At 38.8% G+C, this 21082-nt stretch overlaps 2 protein-coding genes across 2 annotated transcripts; both read right to left on the bottom strand.

The window, feature by feature from the left end:
- Positions 1 to 2477: 2477 nt before the first annotated feature.
- LOC101993629 (interferon-inducible GTPase 1-like) lies at positions 2478 to 8611 on the bottom strand. The gene is made up of 2 exons (XM_005356140.2): positions 8547 to 8611; positions 2478 to 4131 (listed from the first exon to the last, which is right to left on the bottom strand). Exon 2 carries the CDS (start codon positions 4109 to 4111, stop codon positions 2819 to 2821), a length of 1293 nt encoding a protein of 430 aa, XP_005356197.1. The 5' UTR covers positions 4112 to 4131; positions 8547 to 8611; the 3' UTR covers positions 2478 to 2818.
- A 7461-nt stretch (positions 8612 to 16072) lies between these two features.
- Positions 16073 to 17314, bottom strand: LOC101993333 (interferon-inducible GTPase 1-like). Its single transcript, XM_005356138.2, has one exon. It carries the CDS (start codon positions 17312 to 17314, stop codon positions 16073 to 16075), a length of 1242 nt encoding a protein of 413 aa, XP_005356195.1.
- Between the last annotated feature and the right edge of the window lie 3768 nt (positions 17315 to 21082).

Genomic DNA, 21082 nt, shown 5'->3' with positions numbered 1-21082 from the left:
TTTCAATTCTGAGATCAACACTTCTCTTAAGTATACAGGTTGATTCAGTTTAGTAGTTTTTTCTATTTCCATTGTCTCTCCTCAGCTTTTGTTCCTTTCTTATTAATATTTATGACTTATAAAGCTGTTCAGTGTTAGCGTGTGCTAGTATATTGTGGAAATACATTGGGGAGATGTAGAGCTTAATGGGAAAGCACCTGTGGTTTCTGATGTAGATACTTTAAGACAAGGAGGGAATCATAATTAATTATAATATATTTTTCAGGGTCTGTCACATCTTACACACGGTGAGATGCTACAGTAGAAGGTATAGACCCATTCCACAGTAGATACAGACACAGAGATTGACCTCTCTATCAATCTTCAATGGAGAATTCTGACTTGTGCAGGGGACTAACTGCTTTCTCAACTTTATGTGCCTGTGCTGGAGAGATGGCTCATATCATATCAGGCCACCACAAATGAGCTGTTGTAAGGAGCTGCAGGCCTGCTTTTTGTCCCACCAAGTTCCCTCATGGTTAGCTTTACACCAGAAATAACAACACACAAATTGTATTCATTTAAACACTGCTTGGCCCATTAGTTCTAGCCTCTTAATGGCTAATTCTCACAATCTTGCCTCACCCATATTTAGTAATCTGTATAGCACCAGTTTTACTGGGAAAGATTCAGCAAGTCTGACCTGGCAGCTTGCTTCATCGTGTCTGCCCTGGAGAGCAGAGGCATGGCATCTCTGACCTCACTTCCTTTCTTCCCAGAATTCTATTCTGTCTACTCCACCCACCTAAGGGCTGGCCTATCAAATGGGCCAAGGCAGTTTCTTTATTAACCAATGACCTTCCTCCATCATTTTCTGTTGAAAGAGCTGCAGGTCACATTCCTGCCACCCAGCTCCCGGCCGCCTGGCTAGCTTATGTCCCAAAATCATGACACACAAACTATTAATATAAATACTGCTTGGCTCATTTCTATTAATGTGTGTAGCACCACGAGGTGTGCTTACCAGGAAGATTCTAGCCTATGTCCATCCTGGGTCGGAGCTTCATCGCATCTGCCCTGGAGAGCAGCAGCCTGGCATCTCTCTGAGGTGTCTTACTTCACTTCCTCTTCCTCCCAGCATTCTGTTCTGTTTACTCCACCCACCTATGTTCTAACTTATCAGAGCCAAGCAGTTTCTTTATTAATTAACCAATGACCTTCCTCCATCAAATATTAACAAATGAAACAACAGGAAACATACAAACTCATGGAATTTAACTCTCTGAATGAAAAATGGATGAAGACAAAAGTTAAGAAAGAATTAAAGACTTTTTGGAATTGAATAAATGAATTCACAACATACCCAAACTTATGCAACAATGATTGTGTTTCTAAGAGGTAACTTCACAGCACTACGTGTCTGCATGAAACAACAAAAATTAACAGCAAACAAGCCAGCAACAACGTGTAGAGATCTCTTGCTAATAACTTAAAAAATCCAAAAATTCTATCTGGAAACTTCTACAACTAATAAACACATTCAGTGAAGTGTCTGGATAAAAAACAATTTTAAAAAATCAGTAGCCTTCCTACCCAAATGGAAAATGGACTGAGAAAGAAATCAGGAAAATAAAACCTTTCATAATAGCCAAAAATATTATAAAATATTTTGTGGTAACTTTAACCAAACAAGTAAAAACTTGAATGATAAAAAGCATTAGGACACTGACTAAAGAATTTGAAGAAGTTATCAGAAGATGAAAATACTCCCATGCTCATGATTGTGTAGTACTATTATAATACAAACAGGCCACCCTACAAAAACAATCAATGGATTTTTATGTAAACTTCATGAAAATTCCAACATTATTCTTCTGTGTCTCTTCCAGACGTTTAACTCAGTTACTGATTATCACATTTTATTTTGAGGAAAACAAAGTGTTAGGCCAGGGAACAGGATCTGAGATTATCATCAAACAAAAGTAACACTGCCAAAAACCAACATGAGTGTATCATGGGTATACCAGGAATGTCAAATAACAACAGTAGACACTCTTTGTAATCAGCCATTTATTAAGTATTATTTTATGACATCATATATGAATCAAAGTAGTTTTTCACCATCATTGTCAAGATAAGAAATGACAGACAGAGGGAACTCAGGGTTCTCGCTGGTTCTGGCATAGAATTATAGATATTCTTTACTGTCTCTAGAAGGATTCTGATGAGGAGTTTTAGGAATTGATAGGTTATTAAGAAACTTGTGGTCGTTGGCTATAGTTTCTTTTGACTTTGGCTTTAAGGTCTTCCTGTTGATAGAATCTATAAGCCATGGCTAGTCACTCTTTTAACTCAGACTTAATGAGGGTAGAAGTAACTTTTAGGTGAATGTGCATGAGTGTATGCATGTGTGTGTGTGTGTGTGTGTGTGTGTGTGTGTGTTGTGAGACACAATGAGAACAACAGAGCAAGGTGCATGAAAAGTAAGAAATGTTTGTGCACAGGTTTCAGAGAAGTTAATGTTGCAACAGAAAATCATTGTAAGGAAGTACAGAAGTGACACAGAGCTCATCTTCCCTCCTCCCTCTCCCCCCTCTTTTTCTGTGTGTGTGTGTGTTCAAGTTTGTGTGTGTAGTTGAAAAACTTGAAAGAAGGTGTAGGTGAACATAGAGACTTGAAGGTGTAGGTGAACATAGAGACTTGAAGACAGATTGGGTGTTGTCAGGTTCTGACATATTAACACACATGACCCTTATCCTTATGTTTTGCCATGTGGTAGTGGATTGGCTAGAAAAGATGTCGGAGGGGGTAATTTATTCTAATGCCTCCCTGGTATTAATCATTTGATATTGTCATGATCAGTAGCTGTAGGTGAGTTGAATTTGAGATATTCTTTTGAATATGCCTCTCTAAGGAGAACTTTGGCATCTTCAGTCACTGCGTCAAGGAAAAGAAATTGAAAGTAAAAGATTTTCCCAAAGTAAAGACCTGTAGCAAGGAGCCCACCACTAACTGAGAGAAAACTTTCCAAACAATTGAAAAGATATTCTCCTAATGTTTCATTTTCCTTATTTGTCAACAAAGAATGAGATTTAAGTTTTTCTTTTAGTTTTTCAACAGGCACTTGGCAGTCCTTAGCAATTAATTCCAGGGATTTGTCATCCACTCCAAAGAGGGTTTGGTAGTGGTTTAAATTCGCTTTTAGCTTCTCTAGCTCACTGTTGTTGATGCTCTTCAGTACAGGAAAAGCAGCCAAAACACCTTCCTTGAGGGCTTCCAACCAGAGAAGCTGCTTTGAAGTCTTGTACTTCATTTGAATGGCTGCCTCTGTAATATTGGGCAAAGAAAGCATAAAATTGTGGCGCTTTTGAGCAGGAAGATCCTTTATGAGGATGTCCACCAGGCTTGGAAAATCATAGTCAGATAAATTGTGGTTAGAGATTAAGAAAATCTGTGGTTCATCAATTTTATTCTCACGAAAGGTATCCAGATAGGAGTTTCGGATTCGCTGCAGGATCTTTTCTCGGTCAAAAGTACGTGGTTTGCATTTCTTTTCATTATCTACATCAAAGTCCACCTTGGTTCTTACAAAGTAGTAATTCTTTTTCATTAATGTGATTACTTTGGCAAGATCTATTTCATGTTTTGTAAAACGTGTGGCAGAAGCAATAATGAAGAAGTCATACTTTTGGAATTCTACTTTCTTCAGATAATCTTTGGGTGGAAATTTCAGAGTTCCAACACCAGGAAGATCCCATATATTCAAATTTTTAATTTTTGGGTGTTTGTATGAAGTTATCTTCATAGTTGTCTCTACCACCCCAACTTCAGCTGCATCTGCCTCATCATGTGCCACCTCCCTCAGGGCATTGATGAAGCTGGACTTCCCTGCTCCAGACTCTCCGGTCACAGCAATGTTTATGGGGACATTATCAATGTTTTTTAATACATCTCTGATTATAGAGTTTGCCCCCTGAATGTTTCCATTTTTCAGATGTAGCTCAATTGAATGGATTGTTTCTGGAGAAATGATTTTGTTTTCTGCCTTGATCTTCTTAAAATAGTCGGTGAAGCTGGAAACCAAATCTCCATTGTCTTCCTTCTTAGATGCATCAGAGTTTACCTGACCCATGACTTGGTTGGAAAAGGGCCCTGAAAGGAGGAAGGGAGAGTAAGTTACAATAATTTGAAGATACTTTCATGCTTGGCACTGTGTTCTCTATGCTGTAGCCTTAGTTATGTTCTGATAGTGACTAATTCCATATTATGTTGTGGTGCCCATTTTTTGACAACAAGATACAAACTGGAGTCCTTATGTTGGAGAAAACCTCATTTGAAGAATTGCCCTAATCAGATTGGACTGGGGACAGCAGGTCTATTGGACATTTTCTTGATTGACACTGATATTTAAGGTCCCAGTCTCAACGGGTGGTACCATCCCTGGGCAGGTATTCTTGAGTTGTAAGATAAAGCAAATGATCCAGATGTGGGGTCAAGCCAGTAAACAGCATTCTCCCATTGTTCCTACCTCTGCTCCTGCCTGAGTTTCTGCTCAGATGTCCCTCAGTGATAGGCTGTGATCAGAGTGTATAAGTCAAAAACAAATAAACAAAAACACAACCTCTTTTCTCCTCAAATGCTTTTCATTATTGTGTTCGTCACAGCAATAAAACGCAAACCAGGGGCTGGAGAGATGGTTCAGTGGTTAAGAGCATTGCCTGCTCTTCCAAAGGTCCTGAGTTCAATTCCCAGCAACCACATGGTGGCTTACAACCATCTGTAATGAGGTTTGGTGCCCTCTTCTGGCCTGCAGGCATATACACAGACAGAATATTGCATATATAATAAATAAATATTTAAGAAAAACCGCAAACCAGAACAGACATCTACTAGCTCTTAACTAAACCCTTAATTATGGAAAAATAAAATTTAAGTAAAGTAGGGGAAAATAATATAAAAGTCTACATAATTCCTTTAGCCAGTATTAATGATTATCAAAACACAAACAACTGTGTTTCATCTACCCTGACTGGAGTATTCTGTATGAAACACAAGATGTCTTCTCCAACTGTGCACACTTTCTTCAGTGTGTGCTTTCACATGACAGACAACTTAATCAACCTGTGGCTGGTTTCTCAAACTGAAAAACAACTAAAAATGAAGAATAATTGACACCAGTGTTTAATCAGTGCCAAATCTCTAACAATCACGTAAATCTTTGTTTTATTTTTATGGTCAAAAGATGTCAAAAATCCAGCTATTGTATTTGGTTGAAATAATTTTTAATTTGCCTAGATTTACTTTTCTTCTGTCTTTTTCATGATTTGGGGATCATTTTGCAATAATATAAACCTTTTTAACCATTAAAGTCCACGTTAACATCAATTTTCTCAATACAATATTTCAGAGTCCTCAGGTCATCATTTGGAATCACTGTTTTCTTTTAAACCCTTTGATGTCATGAAAGCAATCTGACTGTAGAATGGAGATTTCCACTTGCCCTCAATTAAACTCTTAGTTATGGAAACATTAAAACTTAAGTACAGGAAAATAATATAAAAATATTTATGTGTCCTTTAGTCATTGTTAAAAAACTGTCAGAACACTAACAATTGTGTTTCTTCTCACATGACTTGAGTATTCTATATAAAATCCAGGATTTTTCTCCATCTGTGCACACTTCCCTCAGTGCATGCCTCAAATTTTTGGAACTACAAACATCTAGTTTCTCAAATTAAAAGCTAAGTAGTAATGAATGTTAATTGACACCAGTGTTTAATTTATGATAAATGTCTTTAAAGATCTCATAAATATTTCTCTGTTTTATTTTTGTTTTTAAAACATGTCAGTAAGTAAAGCTATTGTACTTGGTTGAAATAATTCTTAATTTGCCTAGATTTACATTCCTTCCGTCTTTTTCATCTCTTGGAACTCACTTCAGGAGGAATATAAACTTGAAATAATATAGAATTTCTTTACCCTTAAAGTCCATGATAAAATCCATTCCTTCCATACACTGTTTCAGTGTCATCAAGTTATTATTTAGAGTCACTGTTTTCTTCTAAACCTTTTATTTTATGGAAAGCCCAGGAGATGTAGGCCAGTTGATGGAGAGCTTTCCCAGCCAGATAAGGCCTTGGTTTAAATTCCAGCACCTCATCAAATGTAGGTGCATGTGTATCCCTGTAATTTATTTACTCAGGGAGTTGAGGTAAGAGGGTCAGCACTTCCAGGTCATCCTAGGTACATAGTGAGTTAGATGCTACGCTGTGCTACTTGAGTCCATGTCTTGAAAGAATAAATATCAAATCCAGAAAGATGGCTCAGCTACCAGGCCTAAGAACCTGTGTTACAAGGAAAGGAGCCACTTGTTTGTCCCAGCCACCTCGCTAGCTTAGCCCTAAAATAACCACACAGAAATTGTATTAATTAAATCACTGCTTGGCCCATTAGCTCTAGCCTCTTATTAGCTAACTCTCACGTCTTGATTTAATCCATTTTTATTAATCTATATATCGCCACATGACAGTGGCTTACCAGCAAAGATTCAGCGTGTCTGACTGTGGTGGTGGCTCCTTAGTGTATCTTCCCTACTGTGCCTCTCTTCCTCCCAGCATTCAGTTCTTTCTTCCTTGCCTACATAAATTCTACCCTACCAACTAGGCCAAGGCAGTTTCTTTATTCATTAACCAATGAAAGCAAACACAAACAGAAGGACCTCCTACACCAGACCTGAACTGGATTATTGGGCATTTAAATTAATCAGATCAATTCAGTTCTCATATATATGCCATTTATTCTCCACAAACCTGCCTACAAGACCTCCCATGGCAGCACAATGGACCTCACCATCGGTTAAGGAGGCAGCAAATCCCCACTGTCTCCCTGGAGCTTCCCCAGTCTGTCTCACCAATATCAAATCAGTTCTCAGACTTAATCTCTATTTTCCAATCCAATCACAACTAATCATTCCATCTCCATTATCTTCTTCATTACCTCCTCAATTTCAGCTTTGATTATGTCATCCACATTACTATATTTCCTGTTACTGTAACAACATGGATGATCAAACAGCAGAGTTTTTCTATTGGCACTGAAATCATGTCATGTTGAGTGAATTCTAAAAGGGACAATAAGCATCCCCATTTCCCTCAGGGAAAGTTCATTAAGGTATACAGCATACATGCTACATACAACATACCTTTGAAATTTGTTGTTACCCTTCTGGGGCCACTACTGTCTGAATCCCAGCCAGGCTGTTATCTCTGGCTGTCTTCTACTCTTGGGACTTTGTACTTAGTGACTGCTACCTCGCCATGTTGCTCTTCCCCAGTTATTAACTGGAGAATAACATGGCTATTAACTGTTTTACCTTTCTCTAGGTTCTGCTTCAATTAGGCAGAATTGTGATTTATATTCACATTGGGATGTAAACATGTACCTGCCGCCATCATCGACCATCCTTTCATTATGCTTCTGCCTCTCCACAGCACTTGCTACATGTCATGTCTAGGTTTGTTTGCTGTTACTCTCTCACAATACAATAAACCTCGGGCAGCAGAATGTGCTTTTATTCCCCTCCTCACTTCTTCATCACCAACACACAGGTGTATGATTAATCATCAGAGAATGAGTGAGGAATATGAGAAAATATTTGATGTTTCTTGTGGACATTTGTGTCTGCTCGGTAGTTCTAAGTGGCCAGTGGGATATTCAAGTATTTAGTACATTCATAAACAGTGAGTGCTAGGAGTCTGGGGAGACCACAAAAATGCTCTAATACAAAACAGAGATCTCTGTAGACTCATACTGTGCCCTTGGCCCTGCACAAGCACGTACAAACTTGCACAATCCCTGTCTAATCTTAAGGACAAATTGGGGCTGCTGAGCAAGAAACCAGAGCTGTAGAACTTTGTTCAAACTGACTGCAAATGCAAGCCAGGAAAGGGTGGGTAAAGAGAATGTCCTCAAAGGGAAACCAGAGAAGCTAAACATAGTTAATTAAACACAAAGAACAAGATCACTATGACACCACAAACATTACAAAAGGAAACCTGCCTAAATGACAGCTGTCACCTCACCCTGACACAGCTACAGCAGAAACAGCATGCAGAGAGACCTCTTCTCTATAGGCCAGAGGCCTTGGGATGTAAGCAATTAAATAGTTGACCCTTAATTAGGAAGTAAGATGAGACAGAGATACAACAACCTCAGGCACATTGCAGAGATAGTCCATCACTTGTAACATCTAACTCTAGCCATGTTAGAGAGAAGAATAAGGAACATCAAAACCTATTTCAAGATCATTTCCTTTAGGTCCACCTCAACTTGAAGTATAGAACCTGTTTGTATGTTTCAGTCTCTAAGACCGTTCACTGTGCAGTCCTGTCTATCTCCCACCAAAGAATCCCAGCTGTCAATCAGAGGATCCTCACTCTCAGAATATGTTCCTAAATGTCATGTTCCCTATTAGTTCTTTAGAGAATAGAGATGATGAGGGTTAGAAGTTAGATCTGAATGCTTCTGTCCCCTTACCAGAAAATCCTGAGTCAAGTGCATGTGCTCACTCTAGTTCAGCTGCAGGAACCACCATCCAGTGTGCTCCAGGTTCTTCATATAAAACCCACCCTACCTTCCTATGTAGCACTTATATCAACTTCTAGCTCTTGCCCTCCCTCTCAGAGTGATTTGGGGAAACATAAAGGAGCAGGGATCTAGTTGCTTTCCAGAATCACTTGCATTTACAGGAAGAGGAAAGTGAAATAGCTTCAGCAGCTGTCCTCACTCCATCAACATTCACTTCTTGGCAGAAAAACCTGACAGTTCTAAAATAACAACGAGGAACAGTGCTTGGAAGGAGACAGTGAAAACAGAGAAGCAGCTTACTAGTTAGGCTGGACAGTGACCCTTGAAAGATAGGATTCGTTATCCCCGACTCCACAAATGCAACCTGAGCTAAAGTCACACAACACATTGTTTGAGGTCCTGGGCAGATGCCAATTTTAGTCTCACCCAAGGCACAACCCACTTGGCAGAGTGGTATCAGAGGGCTGACTACAACCTTATTTCTTCACAAGTTTGGATTCACATTCTATAATTCTTGTCATAATCAACTCCCCTCTCAATCGAGGGATTAAGTCTGGCTTGGGCTTGACAGGTCTTACACATGCTGTCACAATCATGGCCATTTTGTTTATGGAGCTTCCCTGTAGTGCCCAAAGGACACTGTTTCCTTGAAGTCATCCACCAATTGTGGCTCTTACAGTATTTTCACCCTTTCTTCGACAACCATTCCTGTGCCACTGGAAGTAGAAATAAGTATATTCCATTTATGTCTGGCATTTACCAATATCTTATTCTATGCATGCTGGGCCAACTGTGGGTATCTGTATTGTTTATCATCTACTGCAAATGAGAGCTTCCATGATAAGGGTTAAGCAATACCTTAACCTGTGAGTGTTATGGAAAATCATTAGGAGCCGGTTTAATGTTATGTCCTTTAGTAGAATAACATTAGTAGGTTATCACCAGGGTGTAGACCAGTATAGCCTTAGGTTATTGTCCAGATATGGTTCAAAGTACGATTATTATCCTGTGGAGTAATATGAAATTCAATCAAAGAGGAATTGATTACTACCACAACATTATTGTTACTGTTTTATTGGTGGTTGTATCTTATATGGCTAGTCAGTATTGTAGCTCACAGATTTTACACCTGGATATGATTGTGTTTTATTTTCTCCTCTGCTAGTGTGGCTAAATCATGATGTAAAATAACCAGTAGGCATAGGGCTTCTGGGTCAGCATCAGCTTGATTTCTCCATATTCTATAACTGACAAACATGGTGTTTTCATGAACAGGATCTTACCATCAACTTCTGTAAGGTAACCAAGAGTACTGACCATGGCCTCTAAGGATCGGGGTCACCACTGGCCAAAAAGTCTAAAAAACTCTAAGTAATTCCTGGGTCTGGGCTGTTTATTTGTTACCCTGTGGTGTGTCTCAGGGACATTGTTGCCCCAGTAGAGGGTAATTCCATCTTCATTTTTATGTGTGTGTACATATATTTAGGAAGTCCCTACATTAGTTGTTTACGTACGATATTTTGAAAATCCTTTAGTGTTATTTATCCCTCCCACTTTCACTCCTCTCTCATATTCTCACCTCCCAGTTCAATTTAACACTTCTTTGTCCATAATTCTCATTTAAATCCTATCTCCCCTCTCTTATAAGTACAGCTCCGTGGCACCATAGTAATTTCAAAACCTCTGTGGGTATTCCCAATGGAATATACATATCTGAAGGGTGGAAGCTAAGATCTACACACGAGAGGCATTAAATGATGCTGCCTCTGTGGGCCTCTGTTACCTCACTCAGAATGTTTTTTTCCATCTCCCTTCATTTCTCCATGAATTTCATAGTTTTTATTTTGTTAGCAGGTGAGTAATGTTCCATTCTGTGAATCTGCACATTTTCTTTATCCATCCATCAGTTGATGGGCATCTAGGTTGTTCCCATTTCTTGGGTATTGTGAGTAGAGCATGAGTGATGGATAAGCAATAGCTCAACATTTGGAGATGAAGTCATTTGGGAATATCACCATGAGGAGTCCAGCTGGATCATGTAGTAAATCTATATTCCCTTTTTGTGGAGCTTCCACACATTACCTTAGTCACTTCCCAGTGTGTCCTCCTACCAGCGGGGACTGAGTGTTCTACTTCCCACCTCCACAACAGCGTTTGTTGCCATTTGTGCTTTTGTTTCTAGGCACTCTGACTGGGGTGAGGTCAAATCCCAAAGTTGTTTTAACATGTGTTTCCCTGTTGGACACGAATGTTGAAAACTAAAAATATATTTCTTAGCATTTGCAAATCATCTTCTGAGAACATTCTGTTTAGTTTATGCTCCACATTATGCAGGTTTGCTTATTTTTGATGTTTAATATTCATTTACAGATTATAGTTTCTAATCCCTTGTCCAGTACAAAGCTGGATAAAGTTTTTTTCATTCTGTAGGATGCCTAATCGCTCAAGTGATGGTGTCTTTTAAAAGCATTTTGACACAGTATCTTCCTTTGTATACCATGTGGATCTGGAGTCCCTGAAGGATTATGTAGTCCAGACTGACTTTGAAGTCCTGGTGATTCTCCTGCCTCAGCCTCCTGACTGCTGTAATCAGAGCTGTGGATCGTGTGTGTGTGTGTGTGTGTATGTGTGTGTGTGTGTGTGTGTGTGCATGTGTGTGTGTGCGCACGTCTGTGCACATCTATCTCAGAACCTCCTTCTTGATCTTTTGAGCAAGTCTGCATCTTATGGACATTGTGTGTACATTAAACAACTCTTGTGGATGGAGCATGAGAGGGTGTAAAGTTCCCAGACCAACCAATTTCAATTTCTTTGAATTCCCTTGAGAAATAATATACCATTCATCTAAAGCACCTTCTTTTAGGAACTTTTAGGAACAGTTCATCCTAAGCAATTCATCTAGGTGAAACACTGAGTAGCATCTGGCCATAGGTGACAACCGACACCAATAATTTGAGCCACTAGAGTTCATTTCCAATGTTGTAATTTACGTGTGTTTTGTTGTTATTTTTTTTTCCTTCAGGCTGGATCAGGCCCTGGAGGCCTGTTTGCTCACAGTGTTTAGTGAAAACTGAGAACTGTTTTGACAGGGGAAGGAATGCAGGACTTCCAGTGAACACTTAGTTAAAAATAGCAAGGAGAGTTGCATTTCCAGTCATTGCTAGGAATGTGGAATGGCAACTACTATAGCTGTTTGCTATTCATAAACGGTGCCCACAAGGAACGTGGGAAGAAGTGGACGCCACAGAGGGGAAGGTTGAGTGAGCCTCCCTGCTCCATGTAGATTCCTCACCGTCTCTTCTGTCTTTCCCTTTCTCACCTGTGTGCCCATCCTTCCTCCTCACCACAGGCCATTCACTACCATGATTTGTGTTTTTCAACATATTCTTATACATTGCATCTTTAAATGAATTGCGTAAGCACAATAGCCCCCAAAAGAGTAGAAACATATATACAGTGTTACAAAATTAACTTTAAATTTGTATCAATATACTAGAATTCATGGACAATGCAAAATACCTGAGATTAATAGTTGTCTTTTTATTCTAGATTCCTATATTTCCCTAAGTGATAGGAAACATCCATAACCCACCAAATAACCAAAAAACCTCCCACATCCCTCTTGGAAATATGGGCATTGTGTTCTCCAAATTGCATCCTGTTGTGTGTGGGCATAGACATATTTAGGGGTCCCTGTGGAAAATTGGGATAATGGCCAAGTCCTGGGAAGATCAGCTATAACCTTTATAGATATTTATCAACTGTCAAGATTCAAGAGGTCTCATTGTTCAAAGCTGATCCATATTATTCCTGAAGGAATCCAAAGCTTCTTGTTTCCTGTGGGAATAAAACTCCAAAGCGTTTTTGATTTCCATTTGACAAATGTGTTTTTGACTTAATTTTTAAAGTTAAGATAGTCCTAAAGTATATAGGTTGGTTCAATTTTTCGGTCCATATCTCCTAACAGTTATCTTTGGCCCATCAGCATTCAAAAACTTCAATACAATACTATACAGATTCCTTGTATATTTCCCATTTAATGTGGCTTTTTTCTCTTACTTTTATTGTCTCTTTAAGACTTCATTATTTTTAATATATTTCTTCCTGTGGCTATCCCCAAATTTTTTTCTTAAGTGTATGTACATTGTAAAACACACTGGAACCTGTTTACAGTTTTTTTTCTCTCTGAATCTTTTTTACTATATATCATTTAGCATTTTTTGACCTCATGAACCTTTAAACTGCTAAGTGATGTGGATCCTTTTCCAGCTTTGGTGGCTGATTCTGTCTGCTTCTTGGGTTGCAAAAGCCAAGCCTAAAGCTTATGGTCTGTTTGGAGGTTCCTGATGAGAAACTATATTCATACCCCAACTCTGGAATGCCAGAGACAAGTGTTATTTACTTAGATTTTTGTTTGTACTTTGTAGGCAGAGGCTGCTCATTTGTTTCCCGGATGCCCAAACTCAAAATAATCACACAGAAACTGTATTAATCACAACACTGCTTGGCCAATGACTTAGACATATTCCTGGCTATTTCTTATATCCTAAATTAACCCATTTCTATTAATCTATGTACCACCACAAGGTTGTGGTCTACTGGTGGGCATCTTTCTCCTTCAGCAGCTACATGGCATCTCTTTGACTCTACATATTTTCTTCTCTGTCTCTGCTTGGAATTCTGTCTTTCTCTGGTCTGTTTTTCTGTAGGTCAAAGCAGTATTACTCATTAACCAATGGCAAAAGAACACATTCACAGCATACAGAGGGGAATCCCACATCACCTCTCCTTTTCTGCCTAAATAAAAAGGAAGGTTTTAACTTTAACATAGCAAAATTAAACATAAAAAAGGTATCAAGCAAGAATTGCAGTTACAATATTTTTATCTATTTTATTTTTGTCATAACTAAGTGAAATTATAATTATAATTATCTATTCTTCAACTACATCAAAGACACCCTAAGTTTTATTATTAGCTAAGTTAACAGAAAGTGCATTTTCAAAAACTTCCAAAACTCTAGAATTGACAAAGACATCTCATGGCCTGGATAGTCACCCAAAGTTCTTCTATAACACTGGGGCATCCATCTTCATCCTACATGTCCAGAGTGTCTGGTAGACTTTTCCGTGAAGCAGGAAATTTCAAAGACTGTTTTGCCTCTATTGACAGTTTGTCATTCACTTTCTTCTGTATCTGGCAGAATGTCTGGCATACTCTTTTATGAAGCAGGAACCCTGAAGGACTGTTTCACCTTTATGCTAGTTTAGCAGTTATTTTTGTGAGTCCGGCATGTCCAGTTCATTCAGCATATGAGTCCAGGCAAAAGAGTTTCTTGCCCAAATGGCTACTCTTGTTACATTGAAGGCAAGTTTTATATTGAGCTTCTCTCTGAAGTAATTGGTGCTGCCAGAAGCAAACATGTCTTACTGTTGAGAAGAGTTTAAGTTCTTAAAACATTTATATGTCATATTCTGCATATCTTAGAAAGATTTCAAATATACCTATCCATCTGAAATATAAGTCTCTATATCTAGACAGCCCAAATAAAATGACTACAAGTTTGACTATTACAAATGATTATTAATCTGTTTTTCTTAAGTATACATTATATATTTTTTTACATTATATTTTTTAAATAAAATTCACAAACACAATACCCTAAACAAGAGCAGAAATAAACATATAACAAAATTGAGCTAAAAGTTTGTATCAATAAACAAAGATCTAAAGAAATTCAAAGTATTCATTTCTATAGCATATCGCCCTTTAAATGCAAACAAACATTTATAAAGGATATTTGGGAATTTGGATGTAGTTCTCTTCAAACTGCATCTTTATTTCTGATGGGAGAGGTAATTTTGGGGTCTGTTGAAACTTTTCATAGGGTCTTGGTTCATTAAACCACATTACTTTGGAAGGAATCCACAGGTTCTCGTCTTCTGTGGAAAGAAAAGCAAAACTGCTTTTCCAAACAACATATCCTTAGACCTAAATTTTGAAGTCAAGATACCTTTAAAATATATATGTTGGTTTAGCTTAACAGCCCCCAGAATCAAATATCTCTCTTTACTTAGCTCATTCATAGTCAAAAATTCAAATAAAACACAGTAATATACATAATCCAGACTTTTTGGTGTATATTCCATCTTCACGTGGCTCATTTTTCTTACTCTTACTTTTTCTTCAAGTTTAATATTTATTTTATTATCTTTACTCCTTTAATATAAGATTACCTGTATTCTTGTATATTATAACTGTCTATATACTTTTTCTTCTCTCTCTCTCTCAGCCTATGTACTTTTATGCAACACTGTGACCCATTTAGAGGTCTTTTTTTTTTAAAAAATCTGTGTTTTTGTTTTTTTTGTGTGTGTCTGTGTGTGTTTTTTTTTTTTTCCCGGGGCCCTTTTTTTTTTAAAAAATGCTAAGTAGGCTACTAGTAACAACTCTGTGGCCCTGCTTGTTGACATCACCCATTCCAACATGGCAGAGAAATGTTCACTGCATATATATCACCGTTAAGCAATTTGTAACATGCTGCTCCCATACCCCATTTAAGTGCTTCATCTCCTTAAAGAGCCAGAGTTGTTTGTGCAACTAGCTGGAACCAGTAATCCCTCTCCTAAAGAAGCTGAGCCGCCTTTGCTGCCAATGCTGAGTCAGGAAGTCCACTCATAAAGGAGCTTCTGTGCCCCCACTTGCCACCAGCAAACAGAGTCCATTGGAAAAAAAATGTAACTACCAAGACGCTGCACTAAACTCTGTTCTTTTGTGTTTGAAATTTTTTATTAAACTCTCTCAAATTTTATGTGGATGTAGTTGCCCACATTGGGCACATCTTACAATTTATATCTCACAACAGTAGTTTGTAAGACTTTAGATATTTTACTTCCTGAGTTTCATTTTATTTCATATTAAAATGTGTCTCTCTGTACGGTATACATGTTCACATGTGTCTAGGCAGGTCTGCCTTATGTTAGGCCTTGTCTTCAATTGCTTTCTGTCGTTTTCCAAGGCAGAGTCTGACAGCTGGACCAGAGCTTGCAGATTTACTTGCTCTAGCTGGCCAGCTTGCTCCACGGTTCCACTGTTTCTGCATTCTGAGTTTGGAGTACAAGGTGGCTGTCACACCCACTTAACATTTATACAGGTTGTGTAAATTGATCTCTGCTTCTTCTGTCTGCATGGCATGGCAAGTCTTTGTGCACTGTGTGTGTGTGCATGTATGCATGCATGCATTCATATATGTGTGTGTGCCTGTGCATGTGTATTCAAGTGTGCATGTGGAGCTGAAAGACAAGAGGGAAGGTAGAGTGCTGAAGTTGGAGTTGTCAGGTTCTGACATATTAACACACATGGCTCTTACCCTTAGTTTGTCCCATAGTAGTAGGGGATTGGCTACAGTAAAAAAAAAAAGATATCGTAGAGGGAATTTATCCAGTAACTTCCTGGCATTAACCGTTTGATCTTGTCATGGTCAGTAGCTGTGAATGAATTGAATTTGAACTATATTTTTGAATATGTCTCTCTAAGGAGAACTTTGGCATCTTCAGTCACTGTGTCAAGGAAAAGAAATTGTAAGTAAAAGGTTTTTCTAAAGTAAAGACCTGAAGCAAGGAGCCCACCATTAGCTGAGGCAAATTTCTCCAAATATTTTAAAAACAATTCTCCTAATGTTTCTTCTTTCTCGGTTTCTAACAAATAAGGTGATTTAATGATTTTTCTTAATTGTTCAACAGGCACTTGAGATTCCTTAGCCATGACTTGCAGGGATTCATCATCCACTCCAAAGAGGACTCGATAGTGGTTTAACTTCTCCTTCAGCTTCTCCACATCATCCCTGATCATGCCCACTACAGGAACAGTAGCCAAAAGTCCAGCCTTGAAGGCTTCCAACCAAATATACTGCTGCATAGACTTGTTCTTTCTGTCAATGGCTGCCTTGGTAATATTAGGCAAGGAAAGCATAAGATTGTGGCGCTTTTGATTAGGAATATCCTTTATCAAAGTGTCCATCAAGACTGGAAAATCATAGTCAGATAAATGTCTGTTCGAAATCAAGAAAATCTGTGGAATATCCATGTTATTCTGAGTGAAGGTGTTCACAGAGTAGCTTCTCATCTGCTGCAGGGTCTCTGCTTTGTTAAAGCTACGTGGTTTGGATTCCATTTCATTTTGTAAATCATTGTCCACCTTGGTTCGTACAAAGTAGTAATTTTTTTTCATGAATCTGATTGCTTTGGCAAGGTCTAGTTCATGTTTTGTAAGACGTGTGGCAGAAACAATAATGAAGAAATCATACTCTTGGAATTTCACTTTCTCCAGATAATCTTTTGGTGGAAAGTTCGTAGTTCCAATGCCAGGCAGGTCCCATAAAACCAACGTTTCAATTTTGGGGTGTTGGTATGAAGTTCTCATCATAGTTGTCTCAGTTACCCCCACTTCAGCTGCATTTTGGTCTTCAGGTCCTATCCCTCTCAGGGCATTGATGAAGCTGGACTTCCCTGCTCCAGACTCTCCAGTCACAGCAATGTTTATTGGGGCATTATCAATATTTTTTAAAGCATTATTTATTACAGAATTTGCCCCTTGAATGTTTCCTTTTTTCAGATGAAGTTCTATTAAATGAATGGTCTCCTGAGAAATGATTTTGGTTTCTGCCTTAATCTTCAGAAAATATTTATTGGCGCTGGACACCAAATCTCCATTGTCTTCATTGTTAGATGTGTCAGAGAATAACTGACCCATGATTCTGATAAAAAAATTAATCACTGAAAAAAAGGAAGAGAGAATAAGTTGCAAAAGATCAAAGACGACTTTGTCCTTAGCACAGTATTTCTTCACTGTGCTGCAGCCTCACTTTGTTCTGATATTGACTCTTTCCCGTATATTTTCTGCTGATTTTTTGTTCTTGTCAAAAAGATACCAGCTGTAGTCCGATTGAAGGAGAAAATCTCATTTGAGGCATTTCCCCTGTTGGAATGAACTTGGGGTATGCCTATAAAACATTTTTTTTGATTGAGGATTGATATGAGAAATCCCAGCTTAATCTGGGTGGGATCCTTGGGATGGTGGTCCTTGGTAATATAAGGAAGGAGTGTCTAACTATGGGGAGCCAGCCAGTAAACAACATTCTCTCATTGTTCTTGCTTTTATTCCTGTAAAGTTTCTACCCTGAATTCCCTCAGCAATGGAGTGTGAGCAGAATGGGTAAACCCCCCAAAAAATCATTTCTTTTTTCAAAATCCTTTTGGTCATAGTGTGTATAAAAGCAGTAGGAAGGACATTAGAATAAATTTCTTCTACTTTTCAATTAATTTCCTTAATCATGGAGAAATTAAAACTTAAGTAAAGTAAGGGAAAATTATATAAAAAACAGAGTGAGTGCTTTAGCCAGCAACAAGAACAACAAACACAAATGCAATTGTACTGCATCTAACCTGACTGCAGTGTTGTATATCACATCCAAGATGTTTTCTCCAGCTGTGCACGCTTCTCTCAGTGTGTGCCTTCAGATGAATAGCAATTAAATCAACGCACATCTAGTTTTTCACACTGAAAAATAAATAATAATGAATTATAATTGACATCAGTATTTAATCAATGTGAAATCTCAAGTGATCACGTAAATCTAAATTGTCTGCTTTATTGATTTTTCAAAATATGTCAGTAAGCCCAACTACTGTATTTTGTTGAAATAATTTTTAATTTTTCTAGATTTACCTTCCTTCTGTCTTATCCGTGACTTGGAATTCATCTCTATGAAGAATATAAACTTGGAATAATATAAAACTTCTTCCTGTTACTGTTAAAATCCTTTTCTTCAATACAATATTTCCGAGTCATCAAGTCATCACTTATCTAACTGTGCGCTGGAGATGTAGATCAGCTGGTAGTGAGCTTTCCCTGCATGACTAAGGCCTTGGGTTCAACCCCAGCATCTCATCAAATGCAGGTGCTTCTGGATCCCTGTAGTTCTGCTACACATGGAGTAGACATAAAAGGCTCAGTACTTTCATGCGATCCTTGATACACAGTGTTTTAGAGCCTAGCCTGGGCTATTTGAGACCCTGTCTCAAGAAAATGAATATCAAGTTCATCATGATGGCTCAGCAGGTAAATACACTTGCTGACAGATTCAAGGACATGCGTTTGATTGTTGGGTATTTAGGTAGCTCAGATCTCATATTTCTGCCCCTTTATTCTCCACAAGCCTGCCTTAAAGTCCTCAATAGCAGCACAAGGATCTCACCATTAGTTAAGGAGACAACAATCCCCATTGTCACCCTGGAGCCTCCTCTGTCTGTCTCACCTCTACCAAATCAGTTCATAGATTTAACCTCTATTTCCAAATCCAAGCACAATTGACAACTCTGCCTGCATTATCTTCTTCAAAACCTCCTCAGTACCAGCTTTGAGCATGTCATGGGCATTGCTATATTTCCTGTGATGGTTCTTGCAACAACATGGATGATCAAACAGCCAGAGTTATGACACTGAAGTCATATCACGTCACGTCAATCCTGAAATGTACCATAAGAATCCCAATTTCACTCAGGCCACACATTAGGTATAGAGTGCACAAGCTACATACAACATACCTTTGAATATAAGTATTACACTTCTGGGACATCTGGTATCTGAATTTCAGACATCCTGGTATCTCAGTTTGTTGTCTCATTCCAGGACTTGTACTTTGTCACTGCTTCCTTTCCTTATTTTATTGCTCTTCCCCAGTAGCCACATGGCTAGTAACTTAATGATCTTTCTCTAGGTTCTGCTTTGAATAGGCAGGCTTTAGCATTGACGTTGTCATTGAGATATAAAAGTGTACCTGCCTGCGTCTTTCACCACCTTTTCACTATGTTTCTGTCTCTCCACAGCACTTGCTGCCCATTAATGTCTATTCATCTGGGATCATTTGCTGTCATCCTCCACTGTACAATGCACCTGAGATAGCAGAGTGATTGCAGGCACAGGGCAGGGAGAGGTGAGTAAAGAGAATGTCCTAAAAGGGCAGCTAAACCTGATTACATAAACACCATAGCCAGATTTCCTGTTGAAGGGGACAGTCACCCACAGGACACAGACAGAATGTCCCTGAAGCACACGAGCTGTTCTCATCTTTCAGCTTTTCCCCTCTCATTCTCTCTGTTCTTGAATTTGTGGTTCAGATACCAATGTGTCAGTTGTCTGCAAGGTCTTTCTACTGAGTATGATCTGAGGGAACAAGAAGGCTGTGACAGAGCAATCATTACAGCAGGACGCCCCGCCTAAATGACAGCTGTCACCACATCCTGACATGTTCCTCATAGATGGAGAGAAGATCCTTAGCACCCCTGCTTTACAATAAAGAAGACCACAGTGTACAAGATTCTTCAGGCAGATTTCCACAGCCAGCTACATCAAAAGCAGTGTGCAGAGAGACCTCTTCTCCATATACCAGGGGCCTTGGAATGTAAGGAATTTAATAGTTGACCCTGAACTGGGAAACAAGATGAGTGTAACACACAACAACCTCACGCACAAGGTAGAGATATTCTATCACCAGAAGCTGCTATTTACAGCCATGTCAGACAAGCCAAAACAATTGAATTTTTTTTTTATCAAAATCAATATCCAGATCATTTCCTTTAGGTTTACCTCAACCTGAAGAATTGGCTAAGGCCATCCATGAGGCAGTCCTGTCCACCTTTTACCAAAGCACCCCAGCTTTAAACTGAGGATCCCCTCTCTCTGGGCATCTTCCTCAATATCTTGTTATCTCTGAGCTCTTTAGAGAAGAGAGAAGGTGAGGGTTAGAAGTTATATTTGAATGCCTCTGTCCACTTACCAAAAAATCCCAAGTCCAGTGTGTGTGCTCACTGCAATTCAGCTGCAGGAACCACCCTCTACAGTAGTCCAGTCTTGTCACATGAAACCCACTCCTCCTTCCTCTGCAGGACTTATACACCTTCTAGGTTCTGCCCCTCCCCTCTCAGTGTGTTTTGGCCAATCACAGAGGAACAAGGATCAGTTGCTTTTAGGAATCACTTGCATTTCCAGGAAAAAGAAAGTGAAGTAAAACAAACAGTTTTTTTTTTTTTTTATTTTATCAACTCCTTAACTGCCAGAAAAGGCCAATGGTCCTAAATTAACAATGTGGAACGGGGCTTGGAAAAGATCAGAAACACAGAGAAGCAGAGTATTGACTATGTAGGAAAGCAGCTCTTGAAAGATAAATTTCCTGGTTCCTGACTCCACAAATGCAGCCTGAACTAAAGTCACACAGCACATTGTCTGAGTTCCTTTGCAGATGCCAGTTTTAGTCTCACCCAAGACACAACCCATGTGACCCCCTCTGACTGTAACCTTAATTCTTCACAATTGTAGATTCATATTCCGTAATTCTTGTCATTCTCAGCTTTCCTGTCAAAGCGGGGATTTGGTCATGCTTGGGCTTGACAGGTCTTACACATGCTGTCTCAACCACGGCCAGTTCATATGTGAGCTGCCCTGTTATCCAGAAGATACTGT

Source organism: Microtus ochrogaster, chromosome 18 (assembly GCF_000317375.1).
Source record: "Microtus ochrogaster isolate Prairie Vole_2 chromosome 18, MicOch1.0, whole genome shotgun sequence".
Classification (NCBI taxonomy): domain Eukaryota; kingdom Metazoa; phylum Chordata; class Mammalia; order Rodentia; family Cricetidae; genus Microtus; species Microtus ochrogaster.
Note: the sequence above shows the minus strand (reverse complement) of the source record. Positions and strands in the feature narration are given on the sequence as shown.